The sequence below is a fragment of the Centrocercus urophasianus genome, unplaced genomic scaffold (assembly GCF_019232065.1).
Source record: "Centrocercus urophasianus isolate 14NV4802_14NV808 unplaced genomic scaffold, USGS_Curo_1.0 seq_19, whole genome shotgun sequence".
NCBI classification, from domain to species: domain Eukaryota; kingdom Metazoa; phylum Chordata; class Aves; order Galliformes; family Phasianidae; genus Centrocercus; species Centrocercus urophasianus.
The window spans coordinates 8,807,235-8,823,479 of NW_024884744.1; the positions used below are offsets into that span (position 1 = coordinate 8,807,235).

Genomic DNA, 16,245 nt, shown 5'->3' on the forward strand with positions numbered 1-16,245 from the left:
AAAATGAAATGTTACAGACAGCACACACACACAGGTATGAAATGAAACTTCTACTCGTAAATAACGACTGTGTACACGTCTACTGCTGGGCTGATGGTCATGTTCACTCAGCAGCCACTACACAGAACAAATAATGAGAATTTGAAGGACTGTGGGAGAATTAAGAAACAGCAAAATCCTTTATTTCTGCCTGTGTGGAAATGGCAGGAGTTTATGACATCAAAATCAGGCTAACTTAAGGAGGGGGAAAGCTCTGCTTCAACACGATGAACCGCTGTCGTAGCACAGCTTCCTTTCCAAAACACAACTGACTTTTTGAGGGAGTCCTCCTGCAGCAAGCTTTGCTTTGGTACCAAATGCAAGCAAATCCCAACTTTAAAGCAGAAAGCTAAATAATTCTGCACACCATGGACACACCACACAACAAGCCTAAGGGGAAATGCAGTGCTTGAAAGCAGTTCTCCTAATGAGATCTTGCCCGTCTGAAGCCCTTCTGTCCATATGGATGACGTGATCTTTGTCATTACATAAATTCCTTGGGAGGGACAAAAGAGCAGAAAGCACCATTTGTTTTATGGAAAGGAAAAAAGGAAAAGACAGCTTGCTTCTGATTGATTGAAATAACTTTGATCGCAAGTGTAGAAAACAGCATTTCTCCTGTTCAAGGCAATGAGAAATCAACAGCAGGTTTGAGGACAAATATTCTCCTGCATTATGTGAGTCACTAGTGCCAGGAGGCCTGCTTAAGCAGCTTCCAAAGTCATTCTGGAGAATAAGAGTAATACACAAAGTGCAAAAGGGTTTCAAAGTGTTTATTAAGAATTACGCTGTTCTCAGTCTCGGATTTAAAGCCTCATCCTACACAAGTCCTTGGCACAGGGGGGCCATCCTCAGCCCACAGCAGTCATCCAGGGACGTGCGTGCCCAGCAGTCCTCCGTACCTCTACAAAAATACCCAAGCTGTGTTCTTCCTACAAAGCTACAGAGATTCCTTTTCCACGAGTCAGCTCTGCAGCACCCTGCATTCCTCCACTCTTTGCATCTTTACTGATTCTCCGTTAAAGAAATCCTTCAGCACAAACACCAGCGGCCAACACTCCTCCCACAAAGCTCCGAGCGGAGAGAAACAGCCCAGGCTGGAAGCGCTGCGGGCAGGCAGCTGATCCAGCTGAAACGCTTTTCTTCCAGCAGAACAGTTCTTTTGAAACGATGTGCTTTGTGAGAAAATACTTGTAAACTGGAACAAGTGTTTATTACCTTTCTTTCTGTTCCTTAGGTATGCAAGTAGATAAGGGGAAAAGCTTTGGAAAGAATCCATACCACAGCAATAGCTGCGGCAAACAGGACTTAAGAACGGGAAGGCACGGTTAGTGTGAGACCCCTGGCAGCTTTTATCACAGTGTTCATTAGAAGAAGGTAAGAAACATAGGAACAGAGTTCATTTTAGTTCACACCAGTAAACAGTGCAAAAATAGCTTATTTAAAAACAAACACCCCCCCACCAAAGGTGCCCTCTTTCCTCAGTAATGCTTTGCTTGGGCAGAACGTTTCGTGCCAGTCACAGTGTGCTTTGGGAACAGGGCATCAGCTCCTCCACTTGCTCCTTTGCTAAATATTCACTTCATGTTACAAGAGCTTGGGAGATCCACGTACACATAACTGGTAGTGGCAACATTTGCAGCTGAACTTCTGTGCATCTGAAATTGTGCTTCAGAGTTGTTGCCAGGTTAATGCAGGACTGCCATCACCACTTCACCAGGGCTTACGAACCGCTGACTGCATTTTCAGGTGTAACAAACAGGCCCTGAAGTCCCATTCAGAACAGGCCTGTTACTTAGCACTTACCTGCATCTGACCTCTGACCAGAGCTCCCTGAACCAACCTACACTCTGAGGAGACGTGGCCTTTTGCACGTGGCATGGGAAGTGCCCTCAAGTCCTGAGATGTCCCTGAGAAACACATTAAAGCACCGGGATGCTTTTCCGGAGGAGGGAAAAGCTTTAAAGCTGTGCAGAGGACTACCTGAGATTTGTGTAACAGTAAAGAGGGAGCTGAACACACAGCCAGGTTGGGTATTTCTGTGTGATACTGACATTTCTGAAAACAACCACAATCAAGTGCCAACTCAGGAAATCTTTGTTAAGTTTCATCCAGAGCACAGCAAAATGCTATGGCAATCCTGTGGCATCTGATAGAACCCAAAGGATTTTTCTTTCTGTGCCAGAAAGGTTTTCTTTCAGAGCTGTTCAGAGAGTTCAGTTTCTCTGCAAACCTCCTCTTTGATCTGTTACGAAGCTCAAAAAGCTCAGGATTCATGGACAGCTATTTTAAAACCCCTGACTCATACATAAAACATGGCAGTCTATCAAAAGGAAAGTCAAATTCTCTCAGAAGCAGGGATAAGGAGCTGGGACCTGAAAAAACATCCCAAGACTTTGTGGACAAAACTTATCAGACCACGACTCCTAAGACTGTGAGAGCTAATCAAGGTCACTGATGTTCAAAATACTTTGTGTTGTTTAACACCTCTTTCATCAGATAATCTGGAAGCAATTTACCAAACTGATACAAATGAACTGGGTGCAATTCTAATCATACAGACAGGGAAGCTGACACAAACTGACAGTGCAGTTCTCCTAGTGCTAGATCCCTCACCAGCAGTCAGCCTGTAGCACACACCTGTGTGTCCCTATAGCTCGGGCCCCTGCTCCAGCCCACAGGCAGCACCTCCTCCCCTAGCATTACATCTGCTCAACGTCACACAGCAAATACAAACGTGAGTTCTGCCACAGGAGGTTGTGTGGCTGCATCGATGTGTTCACACACTGCGTTTGTCACCTCCGTTACTTCTCTCCCATAAGTGAGAAAGAGCACTTTGTACACACAGTCTTGACAAAACCCAAAATCCTTTACAGAGAACTGGAGTGATGGAGGGAGGAAACAGCAGCACCGTCCCTCAGCTAGAGGAAAAAGACGCAGCGATAGACCATACAGAGCATTAGCATCAGAGTACAGTAAAACACCACAAAGCCCCAGAGCTGAATAGAAAGGGAGAGAAGACTGGATTCTTCTGAATCTGTCCCCAGGGAAAGAAGAGTCTCAACTGTTCTTTTAACGCTGAGGTTTAGCTGAAGAATGTCAGAAGGGGAACAAAGATTGTCCTGTCCAGAGTGTGTAAGCAGGAAGGGAAAACAGACAGAAAAAAAGGTCAGTCAGTTAGCCATAGCAACATCCACTAAGCAGTCAGTCACACATTTCAGATCATCTGCATGTTCAAGAAGTGTAACACGGTTATTTCTCACAAAGCAATCTGTACAACTCCCCATTTCAAAGAACACAAAGTGCACATACACAGTGCTCAGCGAGGAGCCTGTAACCTCCACAACTTACACATGGAACCAGCCTGGCAGTTAAAAACAGAGCAGTTCACACGTGCCCTAGTGAAAGCCATTTCTGCAGGGCAAACAGCCTGCAGCTCAGCTTTGTGACATGCTTCTGGCACTGAGTGCTCGTGCTCAGTCTCCACACGTACCATAATTAATGAAAACAGCAGAAGGGATTCTTTCTGTGTAACTGATCCTTGAATGCAGCATTCTGCAGAAATATCTATTACTAATTAGAGTTTAATCTATTACTAATTAGAGTTTCAGTGCTCTGTAACCGTTCCCACAGTGTCTCACTTGCCTGCTGCACACCAATGAAATCTAGATGCACACCAATCTGCTCAGCTGGAGGTTTCTTTTCATGCCACAGCACTGGCCAGCAAAGTTCTGTGGAAATGGCCGCTTCACTCTGATGCCTGTGATTGTATTTTCTGAAAGTCACCTTCTACGTAAAGTGGCATTCCTCTTAGAAGGTATTTCTGCATAGATCCATGCTTCCAGCAAGCCCTTCATTTTTGTAATTGGAATTTAAATGAAAAGAAATAGCTAAATAGCTGCAGGCATCTTTTCAGCAGAAATACACGAGGCTGCCACGCCGTTCCTTCATACTGATATCTTACTTCTCATCTCAGCAGACATGTAATGTAGACATGTGAGAGCAACGTTAGAATTCAGCTGGGGTACTGCAGTGGGTTTCCCCACAGACATTCTCCTTCAACTCTTTCACATTAAAGCAGGAGAACTGAGAAAAACAGGAGGATGCTAAACAGAAGGTGCAGTAGATGGAGCAGAGCGGGTCTATAGGAGACTCTTGCCCTGAGTGCTCTTCTCTTGTTTTTAAAGGCGCGCCATTTCAGAGATCAGCTCTGTACTCCAATCCCATAAAAATTACATCTCCGTGTCGATGGAGCTGTGACCAGGGGAGCTGCAATGGGATTGAACCATTCTGCTCCAGGATCTGTACCATGCAGTCCTGCTGGAGTCGCAGGCTCCAGTTTCTGAAGGGACTAAAATACCTCATCGTCTCAGAACATGAACAATCATTTAGGACTTCCTACCATGTTCCAACGCCATTCACAGTGAGTCATGTGAAACTGCTGGGCAGCTCAATAAATATTCTATCCTAAAATCCCAATGGCTCAAATGCCTTTGTGTGAAGCTATCAGAAAATACTGCACGATTGACTTGAGAGCACTGCTTTTACAAATAGCAGGGAAATGAGTCACTGGGTCTACTTTTCCCTTTCACAATACATAAAAAAGAAAACAGCACCTACAGCAGAAACACTGTGTACGTATAAAAAACCAATCACATTTATACACTAGAAGAAAAATAAAGAGAAAACATGACATTGAAATCATTTGTGTTGAAGCAGCCGCTGAATAAGACAAAGAGGAAAGGAGAGGACAGCATAAAACACCATAACAGGACTCATTTCAGAAGAGAGAAAGAAAACCAGAGACTGGAGTTCTACCTCTGGTACTTAGCACAAAGAATGAGATCTGTGCAAAGGTAGCTACTGTCAGAGAAAGGCCAACAACAGTGAGACTTCTTGGCAAGGTGGTACAGATGTTCACACAAAAGGATTATTCTGAAGGAACATCAAATGCTTTGGAGGTGAAGTTACACATGCAAAACATCATCCAAGTTTTATCCCACTTTTAAGCTGCCAAATACCTAATATTGAGAAAAATGAATTGTCTTTAAGTACCTTGCAGTTCTAAAGCCAGGCTCAAGCTGCACCCAGCTGTTCTGCACTTAAGGCACAGCAGTCAGTGAATCAGACCTCTGACAGACAAACTACACCCAACTTCTTTTTACTGGAGAAGACAATGCAGGGTCTTATCTACACAGTAATGCATACCTCACATGTGAGCCTCCTGAACTTTTAATCACCTCACATTTTCATCAGACGTTTCAAGGAACACTGATTTCTTTTCCTGACCATAAAAACACAGAATCACATCTGCACCTTAACATCAGAACAGCAGAAAAAAGTACCTGAGGCACTCCGATCCTTCGGCAAGCTTCCAAGAAGTTCTCCACGTTTCGTCTGCATTTCGCCATTGTGAGCTTAGGCTGCAAAAGAAGCAGGCAAAGTGCTCTTAATTGGGAGGATTTTAATTTTAATGAAACTCTTAATAAACCTCTTTGCCAAAAAAAAAAAAAAAAAAAAAAATCACACGGCAGTAAGTTTGTATAATTCAAACCAGGCTGTGCTGCAGTTTGCTTAGAAAAGCAAGTTCCAAGCTTTCTGAAAAGCTACTTTATGAATACTGGATGATTTTTTAAGGCAACTCTAACCTGTACTGTATCGGTGCACAGTGTTACATAAAACAGGCTAACATTTTAGTGACTGTAATGGGATAATTTAAGACACATACTGAATGAAACATACACACACGTAGCACCTGTGCCGTGATTTCAGCACAGTTTAATGATATGAAGCAACCTGGAGTCCATTCTGGATTACTATGTTAAATAAATACTGAAAATCTGGTTTCAGTTAAGAAAGAGATAAAAAAAATGAAGGCTAGATGAACCCAGATACCATGGAATAAAACCAGCACTGCGACTTGCTGCATACAAGCAGATGGATTCACTGTCACTTTTCAAGTCAGTTTTTTCTGCATAGTTGGCTTTCTCACCTCTACATGGACACAGCACTGCACAGCTCTGTCTTGTTTCTATTCCTGAAGCTTACTCTGATTAAAGAGACACAAGCTTCCTGTTCCTTCACACAAGCTGCCCACAGTGTGTGCAGCAGCAGCCTCTGAGTTCAGTGGTTTTCCTTCAGAGGGGGGAAAAGCAGACCGCTGGGGCTCTTCCTCTGCCCCCCAGCCTGCCACGTGCCCCACCAAGAAAGCAGGTTAAAGGTTATTGCTGCCTTCTTTCTCCTGCAGGATGGAGGGAGCACAAAGACCACATTGTGACTGAGCAAAGACGCGATGCCTCTTCTGCTGCTGCAGCCATCCAGCCACAGGCTGCCTCTTCTGCGACATCGATGACAAAGCCATGATTTAACTTGTAACAGAATATTCAGCAGCACATAAAACCAGGCCATTGAGAAGATATTCTTGACAACTCCAGCATCGTGAATAGCAGCTGTCTGCATTTCTCTTAATGATTCCACAATCTGCCTAAAATGTTGGCGTGTCCAGCTCAAAATAATGAAGACATCTCCTTGTTCACATCATTCCAAGCAGGAGGAACCACAATGATACAGTATGCAGCCCTGTAAGTGCCAGTTCAAATTCCAACCAACACAAGGACTGACTCCAAATTAAAAAAAAAGCAAACAACGTGCTTGTTTCAAACTCTTCTCACAGGAAAAACTTCTTCCCCTATTTATTTAGTTCTAAGATGACGTGAAGGTGCATCACAAGCAGTTTGTCTCTCTGCTGTACTTTCAAGTAGCTGATCCTGAATGTTCTCACTGAACTTTCTGACTGCCACATACCTGTTATTTTTTTGGTTGACAGATGACTGTAATTAATTTGTCGCTGTGTCACAGCTCTGCATCCCACTTTAATTCTGAGCTCTCCCAAGGTGATACACAATAATGCACCCAATAATATATTACCTTCGTTGCCTTACAAAAACACTGCAGTTAGGTAAGAGGAACAAGTTCCTCAGTTGCCAAACTTCTCCGTGCACTTCTTTTCTTGCTCTGAACAGCCCCCAGATAAAACAATCCTTTTTCCTTTGTTATCACAAAGGTCTGAGTGGATTTACTTTGCTCCAGGAGATGCTGTTCTCCAAGCACGTGCAAACACAGCTCAAGTGTGCTCTGCTGACATTCCTAAGCGGAGAAATTTGTAGTGCTGTGAAACGGATGCAGGAATCATTTTGGCCTCTCTGCTTGTTCTTGCTGTTCTGTGCAGCAGGATCTCAAATAATGCAGGGAATGTTGTGTTTCTCTCCGCGTTTTCCTGAATTTCTCAGATCTTCTGATCTTCTGAAACGTCCTATTTTGTTTTTCAGGATTAACCATCTCTTATTTTACTACTCTTCAAGTTAACATGGGGAGGACATGAAAATCCTAATGATTTCTGGAAATCTGTACCAGAAGTAACTTTATTTAAATGAAACAAACCCAAACCCGTAGGCTTTAAAGTGAAACCACAGACACTGCACAGAAAGGTTGCCACGCACGTTCACAAATGAAAATAATGAATTTCACGCTTGCCTGGATTACAGATCTTTGCTGGAAGGGTTTTGGACCCCTACAAAACGCTGTCATTGTGACATACTTACAACAGCAGGTGAGGGGACGTGGATGCTGGGGACAGACCGAGGCCGGACGTGGTTAGCCAGGTGGCACAGAACAACGCCGTCCGTGAGAGCTGCTCCAAGATCACTGGGCAGAGACACTTTCAACCGTGATTCGATATTCTGTGGAAAATGAACACGGACACAAACATTCAGTGCTGGTTTCCAAGCGTTTCAGTCTGCAGAACATTTTTTAAGAGCAGAAGCATTTGAGTTACAACTCCCTGCTGGTTGGAACAGTTTTCTGAGCGACACCAAGACGGCTCCTGCACTGCGCTGGGCCAGAGCTGAACACGGTCTGGGAGCACCTGAGTTCAGTGATGAACAGTTTTCTTCGCACAGCACATTGGGATTAACACAACCATTCTCCAAAAATAACAGAAATCAGGGTCTAAGAACAATATTCCTCACCCTTCACATTCTCAGCAAACAGCTCTGCAAAGGGAACTGAAAATAACTGTCGACTGGAGGACGATATAGCCAACTAAAGTCTCAGTAAAGAAAAAAAACCAGACCATTACTTAGTAGAGTTTTTAAAAATGACGTAGTTAACATTTGTTTAAGGAACGAACATAAATTCAAATCAGGTTTTACTTCAAATGCTGTGCAGATTTCACCAAGTTGTTACGTTAAATCTAAAATCTTAAGTATACAAAAAAGATTTAATCTTACCTAGGAAGCAGAACAAGAGAGAGACTGCACGTAAAGCATTCTGAGATAAGAGATGAAAGGCTCTACAAATGCTGAGTTTTGTTTCATTTTACTTAAGAGAGCTTTCTCCTTTTAGAGGGAGCAGATTGTCCTTACTCGGACAGTTTGCAGAGAAAGAACTAACTCTCTGCCTACCTGGGATGCTTACAGCTTTTAAAATCAGCTTTAGAAAGGAATTCTCATTTATTGAGAAAGCTCAGAGCATTAGAGCACTTCAAGGAATCCCTTCACAGACAGCACAAGTGTGCCTGGGGCAAAGCAGAGCACTACCTTAATGCCCTGTGGCATAGCCAGTACCAGCCAATGTCAGGGCACAAAGCAAGGCATGCTGGCCCTCAACCAACAAAAAGCCTGAATGTAAGGAAGATTTTTGCCACAGATATTCTACAATTAACTAAGCATAAAGCAAGAGTCAACAGGTAGATTCAGAGCACACAAGGAAAGTATGCTGTCATCACGACTGGCAGCAGTCCCTGCGTGCCACCTGCTTTTCTATAGGCTTTATAGCAAAGATGAAATGTATAAAGAGATTAAAAGGAAAGACACTGAGGGAGCTTCCCAGGGAGCTCCCCACAAGTACGAAGGGTGATAAGCGAAAGATCTAACAGCAGAGATCACTGGCCAGCCAGAAGCTGTGTATTTCACTGCAGCTGGACTAACTTTATCCACAATAAAAAAACAACAACCTCCAGTGCCTCCATCTGAAAGAAACACTCAGCTTGCACAGTGCCATTCCATTTCGGTCGACTCCTCCCCATAACTGGCTCAGTGCAATCAGTCTGGAACACAAGGGCAGCTTTAACATGATGGCACACGAGAGCTTCACTGGCTTTGTCAGCTCTTACCTTACGTAGCTGCTCTATCAGCTCCAGCTCCTCCTCACGCTGCTTGGAGCTCTGCCTAACTCTGGTGTCTGCAGAATCATTAGCAGGAGGAGACAAGGCACGGGAAGATGATGAAGAAATCACTGAAAAAACAGCATGGAGAGAAATCAGTAAGTATGGTTTGGCTGACTGCCCTCCACTGCTGCATTACACACCCACAACGTTCCAGAATGGGTACAGGGCATTCCATTTCACAAATCTACTTCTTTAAAAGCCTACTAATCTATCAAACTAATGACCTGCTAATCTAAACGAGGTGTTTCCTAACACATCTTTTCCCTTTAGATGTTGTTGTTTCTGCTGGCTACCAATCATTCACAAAAAGAAGACAAAGTTTTGACAGATGAAGTATGTTGAAAGAGTTTAGCCTTTTAGGCTTTGCAATTTTGCCATATGCTGTTACATATAATGCAAATTCTACCAAGCTGCCTTTGTAACTTGTTGAAGGCTTGCATGGCATTTCCTTGCTACCTTTTCAGGTGTAAGGACAAAGACCAAGAAGAACAGATTCCCACATTTTCACAACTACAGTGGTCGTTCACAAAGTATTTATAAGGCCACATGTTTACAAACTGAACCCTAAAGCTAGTTTGGTGATAATGACCTGAAGTAACAGAGCAGTGCAAAACCTAGGTAAGGCAAACGTTAATAAGAGGCAATGCAAAACAGGCTGATGTGTGAGTTACATAACCTACCTTTGTTTGCTTCATCCCTGACAGCTGCTCGAAAAAGGAAACTCTCGGGTCGCTGGGAAGGGTTTCTATAGGAAGGCAGGGCTGCATGACCAGGATGTGCAGGGGAAAGGTGGACTAAACAAATGTGGGAAGGCACAGGAAAGGAAATGAGGAAGAAGGAAACGGTTAGAATTTAAATAGGAAATGGGTTCAGCAACGTGGCAATTAAAAAAAAAACAAATTTTAATATAATGACAAAATAAATTACATGCATGCATGATAAAAGCATAGAGCAGGAAAAGGCACTTCCAAGGACACTCGCCATGCAAAGCACATTCCACATACCACTTCCAACAACTGTTCTGCCTGCAGCTGAATGGATCTGTGGGCCAAAGCCTACACTGTCCCTGAGGACATGCTTCAGCCCTGCTGCCTCTCCCCTCACGTGTTTTCAAGGAGACCTAAATCAGTGGGTAAGCTCTCAAGCACAGCAGTGCCACACACAGCACTCCTTTCTCATAGAACAAATGTGCAGGCAGATGTTTCGATCTCGTTTTTCAGAAGCTTTGCTTCCTTTCCCTGTTACCTGTCTGAGTGGAGGGTGAGCCAGGAGAGATGGTGGATCTGTCATCACTCTGTAGACAAAAAAGCAGAAGAGCATAAATGGTCCTAATCTGGAAGAAGTTGTGACTACATTTTTACTATTTGCTGTGTTTTATGCAAGGCACCATCCATCTAAACATACTTCAGAATGAAAAGCCAGACGTGACAAACAAAGTTGTTCCCCAAGCCTTATCTCTGCAGAAAGCAGCTAAGCTTTTTTATTTGCAGAAATGCCACAATTACTCTTTTCTGAGGAAGAAGAGACGAAACAGCACTGACAGTGCAATGCTCTCTTTGTTTACTCCTCACCAAGATGCTAAGTATCCTTTGCAGAGGGGGCACAGCAAGAGCAGCTAATTAAAGAACATGCTAAACTTGCATAACAGCAGCACGGATAAGAATGCACAGACTCTGACACCTTGATAATGCAGAACTGCTGTTCACTGAATATCAATTTCCCTAGCAAAATACACTTTAATCTTACTATAGTACTTAACACAGACCAATTTCTCATGATGAATGCACTCAGAATAGCAGTGTCCACAGAAGAAAATTATAGGATACCCATACTCAATGGGAAAAGCAAGCCAGTAAAGAACACAGTAGAAGTACTCTGATAAACTCGACTTTGTGAAGAGAAAATCATCTTGTAAATAAAAAACAACATCAAAGACAATGAGGAGCAGAAGGGTTACCATGTTTTTTAGCTTAGAGACAGCCTAAAGCTAAGATGAGGTCACAGCTATTACAGTTTAATCATATAAATCAGGTTCATACCCTACCTGAACTTCTGACTAGAAGCTGACATACCAACACCTGTTAAAACAGATGTGTGGATCCCAGTTTTTTGTAGGCTTTATTGGTGAATGACAATAGCAAGAGATACCTTGGCAGGACTGAGGGCAGAGGCGTTAGGCAGGGCAGTAGCACAGCTGTCTTGATTCAACCCTGAGAGGGACTGAATGCAGAAAGAAAGACAAGGCAGCAGCAGTGTTAGCAAGCAGCTGGTAGGGCACAAGCACAGGTGGAACTGAGTAACCAGGTCAGAAAGGAAGAGGTGATCATGGTCACGTGCTTGGAAACACTTAAAAAGCAAAAGGCAGGCACAACAGGTATTTGCTTTTCAAACTGTGGTTAAAGCTTTCCTACCCTCCTGAACTTTCTGGCTAATGAGCTTGGGAGGTGAAACTTTCCTTTTTACACACAACAAAGTGCCATCGGAAGCAAAACTGAACGACAAGCGGGTAAGCACTTCCTGAAGAAACACCTGAAGGAAAGTGTACCCTCCAACAGCCCATCCTGAGCCACTACTCTAAATACTTTTCTTTTTAATGCTTCAAGTTAATCTATCAACTCTGTAAGATCAGAGAGACTCACATTTAATGGGCTAAAGGACTGCGTTTGTTCTGCCACTGATACCTAATGCTGATCTTGGTGAATTACACATGGAAGGAGATGTTACAGACAGGGCAAACCTTACACAAACACCTTCATGCCCCATGCAGACAGCAGCTGATCCTCAGAACAGCCTCCTTCGCTCACTTTTTTTGCTGTTTCCGTTCGTTTGCTTTACAAGTTTCAAAATGTCATTTCAGCAAATGTTGGTATAGCAAAAAGCAAAATAAAACAAATGGTGGTGGTCTGTGACACGAATGCATCTTTATTCCTGTGCAAAAAGAGCAGGACAACCTTGACACAGACTAACAAGCAGCAGTCACAATCCACAAAGCCAGCAGTGGGCAAAGGGGGGAACGCAGCACAGAGGGTAAGGGAAGCACAACAGCAACACAGCGCATGCTCTTCACCTGTTTGCGAGTCCCTGGCCTTCTCTTAATGGTATTGGTGTTACTGTCAATCTCAAACACAAAGAGAGGCTCAAAGCCATTCTGTCAGGGACAGCGAGAAAAGAAAGGGAGGCAAAAGAGGAAGAAGTGAGGCAAAGAACAACTGTAAGAGAAGGCAGCTGCAATACAAGAAGAATCAGGGTGCCGCAATTCTGACTTACGACTGCACACGCTGCTCTTCATTTCTAGGCGTAGCAATGAAGCTAGAGAAATGTCCCCAGACAGAAACAACTTTAGATAGAAAGAATGCCAAAGCAGAGCCCAACTACGACTCTGCGCTAACTAAAAATAAGGCTATTTCACATCAGCTCGATTGTCAGTTGTCTGAGCGTACAAATGGACGATAACTTCTGAGAGAAACCTCCAGGGCACAAGTTAGCATAATTCAAGTCATGCTTACTTTTCTCATGCTGTTATTACTTGTAGCACACTGATGCCCAAAAGGCTTAACTTCAAATGTCTCAGAGATCCCACGTGCTAACTGTGATGATGGCCCCAGGTCACATTTGAGACCACAAGAAGAAAACACAACGAAGGCAGCCGAAACAGCAGCAGTAACATGAGTGTTACACACAGGTCACAGCAGCTGCCTGGTGCCCACTGGGCATTTCACGGGCTTTGTGACAAACTGAGAAGCAGTTTGTGAGAACAACAGTGGTGCCTTTAGTATCCATCTCCCACTAACCCACCTTGTAACAGTAGTAGAGGGGAAAAAAAGCCATCTGGGGAAAGATGAGATTCAAAAGCAGGCAAGACTGAAATCACTACCCCAAGTCTGAAGCATTGATGCCGTATTAATAAGCACTCCCAACTGCAGTGAGAGTACTCTGGTGGGAATGGCAAATGGGATATGAGTGATACAGCACTGAGTTACACTGTAGGTTTTCTCAGAGAGGCCAGCAACTGTCTGTGAGCAAAGCTTTAGTTAGTCTGCCTGTTGTAAATCAACACAGTGAAATCCATCACAACACGCACTCAAGTCCTACAGCCAAACCCCACTTTGCATCACATCACAGGGATGCAGAAGGAACAAGCAAGTAAACTGTATATGCTCACAGAAGGCATGGAAAGCCATTTTGTGAGCTGAAACAGACTGCCCTGAAAGTACCTACCAATGGGAAGGAATGACCAGAGCAAACTGTGCAACACAAATGCATTTCAATCTGTGTTAAATGGCAACAGACAAAAGGGGCAAAAGAAACGTGATGAGATTTAAAAAGGAAAATAACAGCTTAAATTTGACTTCTAGGAATTTTTCTGCTAAAGAGGTAACGACACCTGAAGAACTACCAAAAGAAAGGACTTGCATTCTAGGTAACTGTTAATTTTTTTGGAACAATTAGTGGAAAATCCAATAGACAGAATGCAGCTTTATTGGCATGCAGTCTTTAGGCATAGGAAATGATACAGAGAAAAGGATGTAAATGGAAAAAATGCACTGAACTGTCAGTAGCAAATGGTGCTTTGATATGAATGCCCCTATGCTTCACTGAAGGAAAAAAAAGCCAGCCTCAGAACTTAGATCTAGCTACATTTCAAGCCCATTAGGAACAGACAAAATGTCAAGGAAATGCAACAGAATTAAAAAGGGTAAAAGTAAAATTTCAACTCTTATGACTACTTCTGTTTTTTAAGCAAACCAGTGATCGATTCCTTGCTGTTAAACAAGTTTTTGACATACAAAATACAGTAGTGGAAAAAAACAACTGCTGCAAATTCATGAGCTGCCCAGAGCTACACGTTCCAGTCACAGCAATCCCTACGAGCAGCTGTCCTGGCATCTGTCATCATTAGACACAGTATGCATTTCCACTGCAGCACAGATATGCAGATCATACTTCCATAGTTCAGAAAACCAATGTTTCATACCCTGAAAGCATGATGTATGGGATGCAGAGTTTAGAGCTGCTGAAAAAGAGCAAGAAATCCCAAGAAAATTTAATGCAGAAACTGTTTTCAAATATGGTTCCAACTTTCCCTGCCAGCCCGGCCACTTTTTCCCCCAGCCCCTTTTTTGTGCATGGATTCAACCTGGATAAAGGAACAAAAGACACCACCGTGAATGGAATTTTTAGCAATCAGTTTGCTGAACTTCCAAGTATACAACCCAGAATTCAGTACAATAAAAATCATGGGATGACACTAACAAATAAAAGGGGTCCTTAAAACGTATCATCTTTGAAATACATTCCGAAGATGAATTCACTGTCAGCACTTCACAAAACCCACGTCTGCTCTCCTGGTTCTTACAGCATATAAAGGAGCTTTTGTATTTAGATTGGCTGAGTGTGATTTCTGTCAACAGGTACAAGCACAATTACAACACATTCCTTTCACAAGGAGCCTTCTTCTGCCCCCTCACAGTGCTGGGCATGAGACAGCAGAACACCAAGACGTCTGAATGAAGAGAGAAAACACTGACCAACGCGTTCTGAAGAGGTGTGTTCTGAGAGCACTGCCTAGAGAATTCAGGTAGGTGGTGGGGATGCACGTGAGCTAAGAACATAAGTCCCAGGCATGCAGTCATGCAACAGCAGGCAAATCAAGTGTATTCTCCTTCTACAGACAAGGATTGTGGCATTAATAATATTCTTTAATTATGCTGCATCAGTAAGATGCCATAAAAGAAGAAATAGCATAAAACATGAAGCACATAAAAGTTTTCCTTTTTGCTAGTGTTCAAAACAGGTAAGAAAGACATCTTCATCACTAACCAGCAGCAGAGAACGAGGAATAGCTCAGACTTTTAGCACTTACGAGTACAGCAATATTTCCCCCTTGCTGTGCTGTGGTTCCCAGGACACCACTCCACGCCAAGCACTCGGTGCAGGACGCAAACAAAGCTCAAGTGGGGGCTGTATTCAGAGCACCCAGTTGTTTATTTGACACTGGAGAGCTCATCAATTAGGAAGCAAGCTAAATGGAGGGCAAATCAATGTAATGCTACTGGAGGTCAATTTTGAATTTTGTAAGTTGTTCTTCATTAGTAGTAATTTCCTTCTGCTCTTAGCAAAAAGCAAGCTTTAATTATTCTGCAGGAAAACATCACTATATTATTAAGAAATGGCTGACAGTACAAACATCAGCATACTCAAGATAAGTCACTTTTGAAACAAGAGGTCATGTTTTATGCTATTTAGATTAGATCTGAAAGAGTTGGTCTAATCAGAGACAACCGTAACACATCATTATTTTCATGTTCCAGAATCTGCCACAGAAAAAGGCTGTTGCGTGCAGGATCTTACCACTAACAAGGCACTATCATCAGTATGCTGAGACCTTCTGGATGGAAAGGGACACTGGGAGGTGGGAGAGATGGAGTAATGTCAGAAACAAACAGAACGACACAGCTGTGAACAGACAGACATTTTGGAACACGTGCTGCTTGTTTATAGCACTGTGAGGCACTGCTTCTGCAGTTCCATACAGCAGCCAACACTGCGTAGGAATACACAGCCACATGACCCAGGAATTACAGGGTACTCCTATCACTTAAGGAATCAATTACCCTGCTGTGTTGTCTCAAGCACATACAGACAACCACGTATTCAGTTTTTAGCATGGGAGAACAAAGGACCCTTTAAAAGAATAAATTCAGAACAAAAGAACATTAAGAAGAGCAAAAAGGAGCAAAGACTATTTCAAATATCCCTCGTTTTGGTAATTTTCAAAGCAAAAATAAGGTGAAAAATGCTTCTGAAGAGATAATTATGCTTGCATTAATAAATACATAAATAGAGTTGCATTATGCTGTTAAAGGTTTTGATCTGATTAATGCTGCCACGTGAATTAATTTCCCTCATGTAAGAGGGGATGGCAAGCAGTGGAAGAGCACTTATTACACCGACACGTGATGCACACAGTGAGCAGATGT

At 43.0% G+C, this 16,245-nt stretch overlaps 1 protein-coding gene across 2 annotated transcripts in view; it reads right to left on the reverse strand.

Annotated features, from left to right (window-relative positions):
* Window positions 1–16,245, reverse strand: part of LRCH3 (leucine rich repeats and calponin homology domain containing 3) — a 51,799-nt gene that overhangs the window by 3,664 nt on the left and 31,890 nt on the right. Inside the window, exons 15-20 of one of the 2 annotated variants that reach the window (XM_042820308.1) lie at window positions 15,617–15,670; window positions 10,511–10,559; window positions 9,946–10,059; window positions 9,212–9,333; window positions 7,641–7,778; window positions 5,385–5,462 (exon numbers count right to left, since the gene is read on the reverse strand). In XM_042820308.1, the coding sequence (XP_042676242.1) occupies window positions 5,385–5,462; window positions 7,641–7,778; window positions 9,212–9,333; window positions 9,946–10,059; window positions 10,511–10,559; window positions 15,617–15,670 (555 nt within the window). The remainder of the gene's footprint in view (window positions 1–5,384; window positions 5,463–7,640; window positions 7,779–9,211; window positions 9,334–9,945; window positions 10,060–10,510; window positions 10,560–15,616; window positions 15,671–16,245) is intronic. The other variant, XM_042820309.1, reaches the window with a different exon arrangement.